This window comes from Accipiter gentilis, chromosome 18 (assembly GCF_929443795.1).
Source record: "Accipiter gentilis chromosome 18, bAccGen1.1, whole genome shotgun sequence".
Lineage (NCBI taxonomy): Eukaryota > Metazoa > Chordata > Aves > Accipitriformes > Accipitridae > Astur > Astur gentilis.
The window spans coordinates 26,177,835-26,192,613 of NC_064897.1; the positions used below are offsets into that span (position 1 = coordinate 26,177,835).

A 14,779-nucleotide genomic window follows, 5' to 3' on the forward strand; every position below is an offset into this window, starting at 1 on the left:
ATAGGGGCTCATACTGCACCTGATGAATAGATGCAGAGCTGGTTTCCAAGTTTCTACTGTATCATGAGCAGAATTAAATGAGTTGGTCCCAGGCTGTGACGAAAAGTTTGCTGTATGAATGAAGGTCTTTGAAAGGTCCCCCACTGAAATTAATGAGTGTTGAGAGGCTGTGTACCTTTGGGGCTCCAGAACAAAACATTTAGTTCTGTGTACTAACCATAGGCTTTGCCATACATACGTACACACCCCCACACACACACTCTCATCACAGATTTAATTGTAAGCTAAGCACTCCCAACAGGAGTGAAATTGTATGCCTGAAGGAAGGTTATTCATCAAATTTATTTCTAAGATGCTGTGCCCTCAAGATACAAGCAATGTATGTTCAATCTCTCTCTCCCTCAATATATACTCTCTAGTATGTATTATCTCTTATCTCACCAACACCAGTACTTGAAAGGATGATGTACTCTGCAGCACTTACTCTGTTTTGGTCTATTATTTCTAATGTTGAGAGGCTCTAACACACTTTTCTTCACAGATATAATTAACCCCTTTACTGAGGTGGATGCAGTGTTGTCCATCTCCAACCTGACTGTAGGTGGAAAGAAAAAGCATTGCTTCCATTTCTATCTATTTTTTCTCCACTGTATGTTGCCAGAAGGATTGGAACTGAAGACTTCCCAGTTATGAGGCACTATGTGTATGAACATGGACATGATGAAGTTAGGAAAGGAAATGTTTCTCAGCCATCGTACATGAGATCTGTAAATTCCTTCCAGTCAGGCACAGCTGCAAGCTATCCCCAAAACGGAGTAATGAGAAAATAAAAACCTCTTTCTCCTCTTGCACTAGCTCTCTTTCATAGAGAATTGTGCGTGTGGGTAGGTCCAGATGTTACTGTCATTGAGGTTGGAGGGGAAGTTGCAAGTGTAGCTCACAGGAAAAAAAAACCCAAACTCTCTGAACACCATATAGCAGGGTCTCACATAGCGTGTTGTTCCCAAACAGATCCTTCATGCTTTGCAGTATGTCATTTAATGCTAGGCACTGAAATCTTTTCTCCTTTCTCTCTCCATTTTACTTTTCAAAAAGAGACTCCCTTTGGGAAGGAGTGGTCCAATCAAGATAGTAACAGCTTCAAAGGTGTATGAAGGCTTTTAGACAGCCCTAGTTGCTGGAGTAGAATACGAAGGCTGAGCTACTTGCCTGCCCAGGACTCCAGCACACCGCTAGAGAGTTTGGTCGTTCAGAAAGGATTCGGACAGCCAAGTGTTGAGTGGGGAGGGCTATCTAAGTACAGCCAGTATGAAACCCAACTCTGTTTTATTTCTTTTTTTTAAAGCCTACTCCTTTAGAGCCTAGGCACCCAGGTCAGGCAGGGATTCATCACCCAGACCTGGTCTCCTGAAAGCAAGCCCTTTCCAAAGTGAACTGCAAGGCACAGCTCATTTTTAAAAGACCAGAGGAGTATGAGCTGAGTGTTCCACGTGATAACAGGCATGCACCTGAACCTTGTTCACTAACCACACTGTTGGAAGAAAGTAGCTGGAACTGCATTTTTTGGAGGTCAAATGTAGGCAACGTATGACTGGTTTCTGCCAGATTTGGCAGAGGAAGGTCACTTCTGAGGATCCTAAATTAATTTAGGCAGATGAACACTGGTTGGCTTAGACCCACCCATGCTGGTGGAAGATCAGGCATAGCAGAGACAGAATGCTAGAAATCAAGGGGGGGGGGGGGGGGGGGGGGGGTTGCAGATGAAAATGTAAGCATGTAAAGAATTACACAGGAGGATTTGAGGTTCGTACACTTGGATTTAGGGACCACACTTCTGCCAGTAACCTGTTTTAGATATTTAAGTCCTTTATTATCTCAGTCCAGGGCCTTTTTCTTTGGAAGTGAGAAGATTAGCAGTGTCCCAAGTGATAGCATAGTTCATTAATCTCCAGAGCACTTCATTCCAAGTTCAGCCCAAAGGTCTTTACACTGCTTTGCTTTGCATGCAGCATCTGTAATCTATCTGGGTATTTACACCACACCACTGTTTCAGCTGAACATCTACATACAGGATGTCCTTTGACAACTGCTGAAATGCAACCACATCAAAGCAAGAACTGCTTACTCGCTGATGGCACAACTTCACATGTCTTCCTACACAAGAAGCTCACAAACATCCCCTGTCATGCAGTTGGCAGCCTGGCCTAGTGGACAGCTGAATGACCAAAGCATGAAACAATGGACGTACTGGTGCCTGGTTTTGCCTCAGTTTACCCTCTATAAAATGGGGCTAATTGCACAGTACTGTAGATGGAAAGCACAGATAGGTCTCTACTAAGGTCTAGGGTAAAAACAGCATAGCAAATAACTCAGGCATATTTTAAGAAGGGTGCTGTTTCAGATATCGTGCATTTTATAGACTGAGAGTTTTTTAAACTGGATTAAACAGAGTTCTTAATTACCATTAAACACCAGAACAGAGCTTGTCCCAGATGACACTCACAGTCAACAAGTTTCTGATCTAAAACAGACAAGGAAGCTACAGCACAGCTGAACTAGAAAAACCATAGTAGGAAATATGTTAAAATTATTTTCTAATGATTCTTGTTGTCATGAGCTAGCAATTTGTTACTGTTACAAAGAGCTCCATTTCAGGAAAGAGGATTTTGACTGGAATGAAAAATATTGATGACTTTATGCACTGAGGGGTCATTTCAGCTGTGGAGGGAACATAGCAAAAGACATAGGGACAGCAGCTTGAATGTGACATGCTGGGATTAGCTGGGTTAACAATACTTGCTATTATCAAGGCAAAACCAAAATGCACAAAAAGTTTCTTTCTCATGATTTATGGGCCAGATTCCTGAAAGAGTCACATCGATAGTGCTAACACCATGAGAAAACTCCAAGTCCATCCTTCTTCCCATACAAAACCACACAGATTATCAGCTTGTGTTAGGAAGCTCCCTCCATCGCATTACAGCAAAGCAATTGTCAGAATGATGCTATTGCTCTTCAGATGAGGCACTGATAGCAGAAAACAGCCTTTGGGGAGAGGCGGTTGTGCCTCCATGTCCCAGCTGCATTTCATTTTTCATTCTTCCTTAAAGACCCCACAGACACATCTGCCCTCAGAGGGGGGTAACCACAAGGGTGGCATATGGCATGCCCTCCTGCTTCTCCTCCATCTTTGTACAGCTTGTCTGAGCATATCTGGTACAAACTCTTTGCTCAGTGCAGGCTCTCCCACAGACTCTGCAGGGACATAGTATGGCTGGTTTAGGCAAAGCTCTGTTGGTTTTCTTCTCCTTCCTCCCCAACCAGCTCACAGTTAATCCATGACATACTACATCCCTCAAAGGGCACCAGACTACTCAACCAGCTGAGAAGTGAATGAAAAAATACAGACCCACTTTGACACCATATCAGCTCACTCTCCAGATAACCCAAAATCTCTCCAAGAGGACAAGCCTGCTGTCATGCAAGCCCTGGGCAGAGCAATCCCAGATCTTAGTGAGGGTGTCAGTTCCAGGAATTTTCCACCCCTTTGGTGAGAGCTTGGATGCTGGAATTTAGCTTGAAGAAGGAAACAGACAGACATGTTGGGAGAGGACAGGAGATGATAGAAAAACTTCAGTGAATAAAAGTGCCATTACTTATACATACTGGGAAGCAAAAGGAGATCCACAAGTTAAGCATGGAGACACAGAGAATTAAGTGCTAATAATCCAGAAAGTCTTCCACCCAAAGCTATTCTGTCACTGGAACATTTGAACCTGTTTTAAGGATGATCTAAAATAAGATCAAGCACCCAGCAGCTGCATCCATACGGAGCTTTCCTTGGAGAAGGGAAACTGGAAACGAGCATAATTTTCTTTAAGCTCTACTCCAGACATAAGGCTGCAGCTAAGATATACATGCCAATATTAGCTTTAAAGTAGCCTTCTTGGATACCAATAACAGCATAGCTACAGCCCCCTTCTCAGCCCTGCAACCTGGGGAAATTCACAAATTCCTAGACAAGGGTATCTGTGTTGCACTCATTTTTAATATCTGAGGTAGTTAAGTGGAAAGCTGCAGGACTGCAGCAATGGCCTCCTCTCACCAGCTCTGGGCAAATCCAGTAAACCAGCCCCACGACATGTACGCAAGCCAGTGCGTTAAATGAAGAGGAATAGCCTCATGTCCAGGCTGTCCCCACCGACCTCGCAGCACTTGCATTTACATTTGCATGGCCATAACTCAAATGACCATTCGACCAGCTCAGGACCACTGAACTGCTGTTTCTCTCGGCATGAAATGTTTTTCTTGGGACGTGGGGGGGAGGGACGGACACCCCAATACCCTCCCCATCCCAAATATACATTGCCTTGTCCACCCAGCTACGCTGGTATGCCCTGTGCCAGGGCTTGCCTTGCCTTGCCCGACAGAGCCCCAGACCTGCCTCTGTGTGACACAGCTTACCGCGGGTGGTCTATACAGGGCTGCAGGGTAAGGCAGAGGCAGCCTGTTCTGTTTGTATATTTACAGGGCATGAAAGCCAAACTGGGAAAGGACTTTGGTACAGTGCAGCCAAGTGACTATAAAGTACTGCTTTAAAAAGCCACAAGGTCACCTTTACTGACATTTGGATAAGGATTTTTTGGAAGTCACAGGACTGGGAGATGGGCTTGTTGTGCCTACGATCACAGGGGAGGGATTTATGTGCCAGTCAAGGAGGCTGCATTGTTTTGACTCTTTCATATTCATAAATGCTCATTTATTAGCCTCTTGGATAAAAGAGGCTGATTGGGATTTCTCTTCTCACTTACTGTAGTTCCAGGTGGCTTCCTTGACTCTGACAGCACACCTTCATGAAATTTAACAGCCCCCTACTTACCAGTACTCTCCAGGTGCCATGTCCTTGCACAGTCTGTCTTCTCACTTAGTTAGACCTTAAGAAAACTTGGTTTCACAGCCATACTTCATTTAAGCACAATGTGAGAACTAATATATATCATCCTCTCAAATGAAGAACCAGCACACATGCACTCTGGAATCTGAAGGATTTGTACAGAGGGGCTTTGCTAATGATGTGTGTTGTGAAGCTGGTGCTTGTGTATAGATATCCGCGTGTGTGTGTGCTCAGTCTGAGAAGCAGCACAGACTCTGATAGTCTAGCCCTGCGCAGCCTGAACAAGCAAGGATGCAGCCTTGAGCAAACCTGAGAGGAATTAATCCAGGAAGGAGAAGGGCATGTTCTGAGGCCATACACCTTCTGGAAAAAAACGTTATGGGCAAGCAAATCTACATTAAAGAAACACTTGGCTCCACCATAGGTTTGTTTTCCACAGTGGCATGACATACGGGACAGATTTTGGCCAGGTGGTAGAAAACGTAGGGATCATGACAAAAATAATCCTTGTCTGCAAGCATGTGGTGTAGGTGAGCATTTGAGTCTCCTTATTAAATTACAGTGTCATATAGACATTACATCCTTTAGGCAGTGTCTGTGCTTCAATAACCAGAAACCAGACATATCTGTTCAGTGACTGATGTGGACTGGAAACCTCACTGCCCTTTCCTCATGCTAGCCCTGCAGGGAGACGCAAACATGAAGAATGCCACGAGCTTCATGCTAATGTGCTGAATATTTAACTTAATTAGTCACTGGAGCCCCATCCCTTTCTCCCACTGAGGTGACCCAGAGACAGATCACAGGATTAATAATATGGTCCCCAGCACTTGCTCCTTGATGCCATGTTGGCAGGTGTTTTAGAGCCAGGCAGGATCAGCAGGCAGAGGTAAAGACAAGGTGGACAGGCACCGCAGCCTGCAGTAGTGTTGCACCCTGGCTGGGGCTGACTGGCTCATTTGCAGAGCGCCTGGGAAGCGAGGGCCTGCTCCCCACGTCTGAGATCCTGATGAGTTGCCGGCATCTGACACCGAAGCCCGAGAGAACGCAGACAGGTCACTGGCTCAGTGCCATAGGGAGCTCTGCCATGCAATGGAAACCGTGGCCGTAGGAGAAGAATAGTATGTCAAGTGCAAAGCAGCAAGGATGTTTTTCAACCTAAAGACGGCTGCAGGTGCATAACCCATTTGCTGCCAGAAACAGCATTATTAGCATAGAAGAAATTGCAGGAATGCATGGAAAGCATAGGACAGCCATAAGCCAGACCTGGCTGTAGTCAGTATGTACGTGCTAGAGCAAGGAGGCTGGCAGCCACACACTCCACATCCCATCGTGTAACCAGGAACGTGTATGTGACACCAAATAGCGCTAACGGGGAGCGGGGCTGGGCACAAGCCCCTGGGACTCATCCTCCTTATGTAAAGCTATTCCTGGAAAGGAGGCAGGAAAATTTCTGGGCTTATGCTGATATGGTTTATCTCCACTAAGGGACTTTGTCCCATACATGAACCAGAAAAGCCACGTGTGCTAGTAGTACGGTGAAAAGGGTGACTCCAACAAAGATACTGAATCAATGTAACATGAAGCTGAAAAATCCTTTCCCCACCATCCCCTTTCCTCTAGGAAACTTCCCCTGTCCCTAAAGCAAGGGCTGTTGCAGAAGCTTTATGGAATCACTGTGTGGGAATTACATGTATCGCTACACTATGTCAGAACTGCAGCCAAGGGCATACTCGGTACCCAGAGTAGCAAAGGTGCAGACACGTGGATTTCACCACAAGCATCCCAACCCGCTGAGCCTGCTGGCGATAGCTCCACTGTTACTGGTATCTGAACTTGCTGGTTCACCTCAGCTTGCACACCTTCACCGGGCCATCAGCACAACCAGAAAACCTACATCAGGCCCTATATCTGACCAACACAGATTTAAGAATAGTCCCCAGTACACTGACACAGCAGGGTAGGGCAGGCAGTACAAAGGGTCAGCAGTCCCAGTGGACCCACATTTATTCCAGGTACCTAATAACCAGTAGCTAGGCACAACATATATGCAAACCTTCCCTCCTCCACCACATTGCCCTACATAAAAATATCTAGAGACGACTCCGGTCCCACTCAGACTGACAGAGGCAGCTGCTCTAGCAGAGCTTTTAATCCTAAAGCAGAGCCTGTTGTCACTGGCAGGAAATCTTATTGTGTTGGACAGGCAATCCTAGACCTTAATTAAATAGGTTGCCCTCCCTGCAAAGCCAGACAGACTAGACTGGAGTCAGATGAAGTTGCTTAAGCCAGGGACCACCTGGCTGTAACTTCATCTAGGTGACAGCATATGCTTTTGTGACCCTCTCTGAAAGGCTGAAACCCCAAGCAAGCTCCCAGAGGTAAAGTGAGGATTTGTAAAGAGCAAGAAATCAGAGATGCTCTGTTCTGGGAAGGAATTCATTCCTTCTCCTTTCAGAGACTGAAATTTTCTGGCCTTTGCCCTGACCAAAGACGCAGCAGATCACGCTGGTTCAGGATTGATTTTTAAGGGAGCTGGTGGCTCCTCCTCTGTCTCCATTACACACAGTGTAGCAGGGGGTGCTTTGAACCAGACCCTGCTAGTAGCTTCTAATACTGAGCACCTCATTTCTCTTTCTCATGCTTACCCTCACACTATCTCTGTGAGATAAGGCACGTTACTTTCACCATACCAGAAAGGAGCAGCCGTGTCGACTCCACGCATTTCCCCTAGTCACGACCCAGCTGCTTGCTTCTGTAGCATCCCACCGCTGTGCAAAGACGTGACCCTGCCGTGAGTGCTCTCAACCCTGTGCAAATATACAGAAAGACAGCATGCTGCTCATCCACCTTGTTTTCTGCATGGAGACAGCATGAGTGCATATGTCAGAAGAGACTGCAGCACCCTACTGCTGAGGCCCTGAGCTGGATGATAGGGATGGAGGAAGAGGAGGGAATGAAGACCCCAGTGCTCACAGTGGGGTATAACTGCCCCTCCGACTAGGTCCACCCAGAGAAACTTCACAATTCCCAAAGAGCCAGCTAGTCCACTGTGAACCCGGGTGTCAGGTCAAGACTTTGCACTCAAAACCCCTTTTCAGGCTCCAACCATTTCTGACTAACCCTTGGGACAGCCTTAGGCACAATGTGGTCCTCAGCCTCTCCCCCACCTCAGTAAAATTTGGTCACTTGTACCTCACTGGGGTACCAGGATGGGTAGAGGGCAACGGGCAGAGGTAGGTGCCTTGCCGCTGTGTCTGTCCCTTAAGATCCCCCACCAGACACGGGTATACACCTGTAAACACAGTGCAGCATGCACTGCAGAGACACCTCAGCAAAAATGCAAAACGGTACAGAGACCAAAGCTTGGGTCTTCAGAGCATACGCTACCGTTGCAACCTTCCTCCCAGGCCGATCAGCCCTGCTTTCCATTGCCTGGAGCGAGCAACGCGCTGTGCTGCTGCTGGGACCCGAGGCTGCTCGCACGTGCTCCCTCCCCATAATCAAAGAGCCTTCCCTCACCACGTTCCCCCCATCACAGAAGTGGCCATGGCTGTTAGTCAGGGAGCACTTCTCAGCTCCGAGGCACTGAGCCTAGGCTGCTGTTTTGTGTTGTGAAGTCCATTAACCAGGTCGTGACCCCATGGTGACATCCGAGTGCCCCGAGTCCCCTGGCTGACAGAGATGCCACGTGCCACTGAAGTCATGGGCTGACACCGCATGATGTGGTGCAGCTGGATACGTATGCAAAACACCTTTCTGCTTTCTCCGTCTCCCCCACTTCTCACTGGAGTGCCTGTAAAGCCAGGAGCAAACAGACGACACTGGTGCAGGAATTTTTATTTTTCTGAGAAACACATACTTTACTTCCCAGTGCAACAGAACTTCAGATGCGTAGCAGCGGCTACCAGAAACCTACAGATCGCAGGGAGTACTGCTTTTTATAGTTTTGCTGTGGGTTTAGCAACTAATGCAAGTTTCTGAGCTGGCAGACCCTGGAGACTGACTGGCTGCATTCACCCTACAAAGCAAGGTAATACTGTGCTGGAAGTTCTCCACAGTAACCTGCTAACCTCCCATGGGAGGAATGGGACGCTGTGCCCCTGCTTCCCATCCTGACATCCCTTTCAAACCATTTGAGTCATCCCTTCACACTCTCATTCACCACACACCTCAAAGCTCCCCTTGTTCCTCCACATCCCTTCATCTCTGGCCATGCCATTCACCTCTCAGGTGAGACTAGGTTTTGGGAAGGGAGAAGGAAAAAGGGGATAGGATAGGCAGAAGCTTACAGATAACCCCTTACATTATTTTTCCTAAGAAAGCAGATTATTTGTCTTGTATACATGAAGCCAGGAAACAATGGTTTATCATGGATATCGCTGAGTGCCTCTACGCTGCCTGGAGTGACTCTTGGCTTCTCATCAAAGCTTTCCCGCACATCTTGGGTGGCCAATTGTGAGATGTCCAAAACAGCGCTGGGGAAGCTACTCTAAGATGCATGGCCAGGCCTCCACCATGGTGTTCCTCTGTGCGTATGTGCTAACCCTGGAAACCGAACTCCTTGTACTTGCTGGCCATATCATTTCGAAACAGCTCCAGGGCCTTCTTCATCGCAGCCTGGGAATCGGCCCCAAAGTCTGCAGAGTGTTTTTCGGCAATGACCTTGATAATGGCTTCAGAAATGAACTGTGAGGAAGGAAAGAGAGAGAGAAAAACTGAAGGGACACTCAAGATTTATTTTCAGAAAAGCCAGACTAAGAAATAGGTTGCAGAGCCTGGAAATATCTTCGAGCTAATTCAATAGCCCTTCCCACAGTCTCTGGAGAGACACTGAGGTCTAGCATGCAAGGAACCTGGGCTGGGCAGAAGAACTGGGCTCTATTCCTAGCTCTGACGCTGATCTGCTTCATGACCTTGAGTAGACCATGGCCCTTCCCACTCTTTGTCTGCCTCATCCATTAAGGCTGAAAATTCATGCCCTGTGTTTGTAGAACACTTAGTTTTGTGGGTCTTGGTCTCCAATGGATCCTCCAGGGCTTACTCTAAAATTGTATGTCCCTCGTGTCCAGCCACTGACAGTTCTTATGTAATGTAGTTTCCCAGGCATGCAGAGGCTGCTTGGGCTTGTTTATTATTGTCAAGGGTTGCTCAGACTGCATGTGGTGTTTGGAATGGGAAATCTAAACTTGGATATTCACATACCATTCGCATACCATGAGCCCTTTCTGTGCCTCTTCCTGCCTGTACACAGAGACCTCGGACTTGAGGGAGAGCTCACTGAAGTCCAACTAGCCATCAGTAAATAAAAGCGCAGCTCTCACACAGCTGTCTTGCACACATTCACTACACATCAGACACCAAGATTCCCTGCCCTTTTCCATACCTCCAGATATTTGACAGGGATTTTGTGCTTGGTCGCATGGGTTTGAGCCAGGGGCTTCAACTCTGACTCATGATTACCCTTCTGCTTCAGGATTTTGCCCAGCTGGGTAAACACGGTAAGTCCATGTTTCTTCAGGTCTTCAGAGCCCTTCATCTGATCAGGAGTCTTCAGGCCTTTGAACTTTTCAAAGCGATCCAAGGTCTCAGGGTGGTCCTGAAAGAGTCTGTGGACAAAAGTAGAAGGACTTCTTGAGAGAGGTGTCATCCAGACCAGAGCTGAGGTCCAGCTGCTCCAGGTATTTCAGAGTATATGGACAGGCAAAGGTGTGATAACCCGCTTCTCTCCCCAAAGAAAGCTCTAAGCTACACCCTGTTAGCAGAGGCTACTTCAGCCTGGGAACTCTGACACTTTAGATCCTTTCCAAATTATCACCATTCACAATCACTCCTTTTAGCACATATATAAGCCAAGGAAGCATCTGACCCTATTCTGAATCTAGTTTAAGTGTTTTTTATCTTTCCTCTGGTAGGTTGTTCCACAACTTGATGATACTCTGTGTGCAGAAGTTTCATTTTATTTATTTTGTACAGGCTGCTTTTTGTCATTAACAAATGATAAAAACCCTCTTGTCTTTGGAGAGCAGAAGGTCCTGACATACCTCCCTTTGAGTATTGTTTCTACTTTAATCCCATTCTCGTACACATGTCCTAACATGATCTCCGCTGTGTTTTTCCATTCCCTCTGGCTGTGACAGAGACACTGCCCTAAACGTGTCCAACTAGAGCGACAGAGCAAGTGTCCACAATTTTTTTTATATAGCTCTGCTAACTCGTTGGCACCAGTTCCTGGGTTATGTCAACTGTATTATGATAGAGACAGGAGCCAAGGCTGGTCATGGTACTGAGAGGTAAATTCTTGCATTCATGTGAAGGAAAAACCAAAGCAAACCAAACCACCTGTCTTCATTGCCTTACTATTGCTGAGGAGCCAACCTGTAGACCCGTGGCTCTCACCAGGACCCTCTTCCCAGCCCATCTCTGCATTGACTAAGAAAGGAAAATTCTAGAGGCTTCTCATACACAAAAAAATGGAGCAGCCTCCAGCCTCAGGTCCCTCACATCTGGAGCTCAGGTGTTCTTGAACACCAGCTGGTTGGGAGACCTTACTATGCCCCCACCCTATGATTGCAGACATGGAGGAATTTGGTTCCTGCCCTTTTCTCCCACCCCGTAACTCAACCCAGCTCACTGCCAGCAGTGTAGTTCCTCCACCGGGAACCGTGGCACCTCACAGAGAGTCCTTGGGAGCAAGTGGGTAACAAGAACACGGGGCCTTCAGGCATGCTGGTGCCACGCCATGCAGTGCTATACATAGGCACTCTGATCCCGAAATGGAAATGAAATCAAGAAGGTGGAAGAGTGTCTAAAAGACAGGCTAGTGTTGTCCCCGCTGCTTCCTCCCTGCTGCATTTCCTAGGAGACAGGATGCAGGCACCACTGGCAACCAAACCAGTGGGAAATTTCACTCGTTTCCCTGCCAGGCTCCTAGAGTCAAGGTTAAAAGGGCATACTGCTTGTTGTGATTATTAGGAGCAGTCTAATAATTAGGTGTTGAGAGACATCAGCTCCCTTGCACAAGTTTATTTTCAGGTTTTATGCCTTCTGATGGGCATCATCCAACTAGCTGAAGCACCAGCAAAAGCGATGTCTGTCTTTACAGCCAGGGCCCTACAGCTTATGTCCATGAAGCAGCTCACCCAAGTTACCTGCAGCAGCGTCTGGAGCTCCAGCCCAGGACCTCAGCCACGAAACCAGCCTCCCTCCCACAGCACAGTGATTGCACACTTGCTCTGCCCTCGGGAGTGTGCTGGTGCTGGGACTACCAGGGCCTGCATTCCATCTAGAACTGGACATTCCTCTTAAGTATGTTGCCATGAGGTCCAGACTCTCCACTGTATGATGTAAGTATAGGTTAAACTACACTAACAAATACCTCAAGCACGTGGAAAACACAAGATGTTCTACGGCAAAAAGATTCTGTAGATGAGTGACCAGTCTTTGCTGGCGTTTCGTTTCAAAGCTCTCCAAGGGATTTCTGTACTCTACCAGGTGCGGAGCACACCACCATCAGCCTTTCCTTTTATCCTGTATCTTTCCATGACAGAGGTTGTGTCCCACCCAGAGAGATGAAAAAACCTTTCACCTTGAAATGGGATGGAGTTATTTCTAAACATTTCCCTCCATTGTGTCTGGCTATGGCTGAATCATGTCTGCCAAAGATGATATACTCCCAAGACTCTAGAAAATTCTTCCAAGGAGTATTTTTTTGCTTCCTTTGGAAAACATCTGGTTGAATCAATATTTTCTAAACATATTCCCAGGATGCAACATCTACCTAAGAAGTCTTTAACAATGCACACCGAGACACATTTCTAAACTAAGAGCTGCTGGGCTTCCCCTGCCTCTCTCCTCCCTCAAAAACCCCTTGAAGGAACATGAAATGACCTGGGTTGGCTGGGGAGCACAAAGTCACAGGGGAGAGGGGTGTCATCTCTTTATTTAATGGCACGCTCTGCCCTGCAATACCTGTAAGAAAAATGGTATTACCTTTTCAGTTGGAAACAGCTTTTACAGTCTTGTGGCACTTCCAGAGCCAAAGTAGCCACCTCACAGAGATGGACTGTGGGGAGGGCTCAGGTTCCTGCTGCCCTTCCAGCATGCCTGCTCTGGACCGCATGAGGGGACAGCCATCACATTGCCACCCGGCTGCCCCCATCTCTCCCTTCCCTTCAAGTGGCAGCTGAACTGGGCCGTGATAAAGAAGGTAAATAAAACAGCCCCCTGCTTTGGCTCGTCTTTGAAAAAGCTTTTCAAAGCTTTTCAGTGGATTTGCCTGGTGGTGTGGGCTCCTTTCTTTAGCTGTGCTTAGGCTAGGAAACTCCCCAGGAGGGTGCCATATCCCCACTGCTCTCCTCAGTGTCCGCGCCCTTCCAGCACATCGGACTGCACACAGGCTGAGAGGGAGATCTGGAAAGAGTCTCCTCAAAGTCTCCATCCCTGCTGGTCTTTAAGGACAGGCTAGGATCCAGCGCCTACCCAATGTTTTTTCCCACTCCGCAGTCCTGAGATCCCTTCCAGATTGCATTTCGGTGACTTGCTGCTGGCCCCCGGGGTGTTCCCCTCTCGGGGGGCCAGGACCGCAAGGACAGCGTGGGAGCAGGGGTTGTCTCAGACGGAGACCTTACAAGCACTCCCACTCTGACACTGGAATCATGAAGGAGGGAAGCAGGGGGAAGGATGTGCCTCGTTTCACACCCAGACCTCAAATTCATCATCAGGAAGTGGACAAGCGTTACCACCCAGATTCCTGGCCAAAAAGCAGGATGGGCAGGGCTCTGGCAGGTAAGACTAAAGTCAGGAGAGGGAAACACTCAGGTACTTCACAGTTAATTTTACTGGAATCATAGACTCCAAGAAAATTGTCACAGAGGTGATTTTCCTCTCCTCTCCGTCCCTGCCTCCCCACATCCTTGCTGCAGAGCATCTGAAGGCCCAGGACACACAATTCACTCCAGCATTTCTTGCCGTGGTGCTTGGGCAATGAGGATGCAAAGCAGAGCTTTGCCAGTAGGAGCAGAGGGAGTGATAAAGTCCCACCATCTTTTGAAAGCAGCACTGGCCGGCTCCTGCACCCATAGACAGATGGAGAGACAGAAGCACAGCCACTTTACACAGTGAGTAATTTTTAACCCAGAAACCATAGCAATGGAAACACCACCACCTATAACAAAGAAAACAGCCTGTTGAAATAAACACTGCCAAACACAAGCCCCCATACTAAATGTACACCTTCCTTGGTCTCTCATCAAAAGCCCTCAGCCTTACTCTTAGGACCGAAGCTTCTTGCCTACCTCATTAAAACTGCATGCCCATGGCCGGCGAGGTCGGACTCCACCTTTCCCCAGATGGCCAGGACCTTCTGCCATTCCTGATCACTGAGCCCCATGGTTCACCGAAGGCAGGTCCCAAGTGCTCCCCACAGCCGTTTGCCTTTCCCCAAAGGGTGTCTGGAGAGCTCACCCGTGGGATTTATAGCCCCTGCTCACAGACCTACACCTGTCAATCGTCAGCTGGACCTCTTGCTCTCTTTCAGGCTTGTCTAACATAATCAGCCTCCCTATTTTTTTCTAGGAAGCTATTTTGGGTCAGGTGCTATTGTGGGTGCCACTGATGGCATCATTTCTGCATTTCGTATTGGACTGGCACATGTCCCACTCTAGACAGAAAGGGCACTGCCGAAACACAGTGCCAGGAGCCTGCCCCAGGTTCCCAAGGACCCAGAGACAGTGACAAGCCGTATAGCAGGAGATTCCTGAAGAACACTGTCATCTGCAAGGCCACCCCGCCTCCCTCTCCCCTGGCCTTCCAAGGGCAGGCAGGAGAAAAGGCCAGGACAGTCAGTAGCATCGGCTCCATTGCTTCCAAACGCCTTTCCTTTCC

The 14,779-nt window shown here is 47.8% G+C and overlaps 1 protein-coding gene across 1 annotated transcript; it reads right to left on the bottom strand.

Moving 5' to 3' along the window:
* Positions 1–8,726: 8,726 nt before the first annotated feature.
* MB (myoglobin) lies at positions 8,727–14,355 on the bottom strand. The gene is made up of 3 exons (XM_049821587.1): positions 14,191–14,355; positions 10,281–10,503; positions 8,727–9,583 (listed from the first exon to the last, which is right to left on the bottom strand). Exons 1-3 carry the CDS (start codon positions 14,283–14,285, stop codon positions 9,437–9,439), a joined length of 465 nt encoding a protein of 154 aa, XP_049677544.1. The 5' UTR covers positions 14,286–14,355; the 3' UTR covers positions 8,727–9,436.
* Between the last annotated feature and the right edge of the window lie 424 nt (positions 14,356–14,779).

Excerpts from the sequence above, each read along its gene's own strand:
- MB (XM_049821587.1), bottom strand. The coding sequence starts at position 14,285 with ATGGGGCTCAGTGATCAGGAATGGCAGAAGGTCCTGGCCATCTGGGGA. Across the intron at positions 10,504-14,190 it reads GGGCATGCAGTTTTAATGAG|ACTCTTTCAGGACCACCCTG; the intron begins GTAGGCAAGAAG and ends TTTTGTCCACAG. Across the intron at positions 9,584-10,280 it reads TCCCTGTCAAATATCTGGAG|TTCATTTCTGAAGCCATTAT; the intron begins GTATGGAAAAGG and ends CCTTCCTCACAG.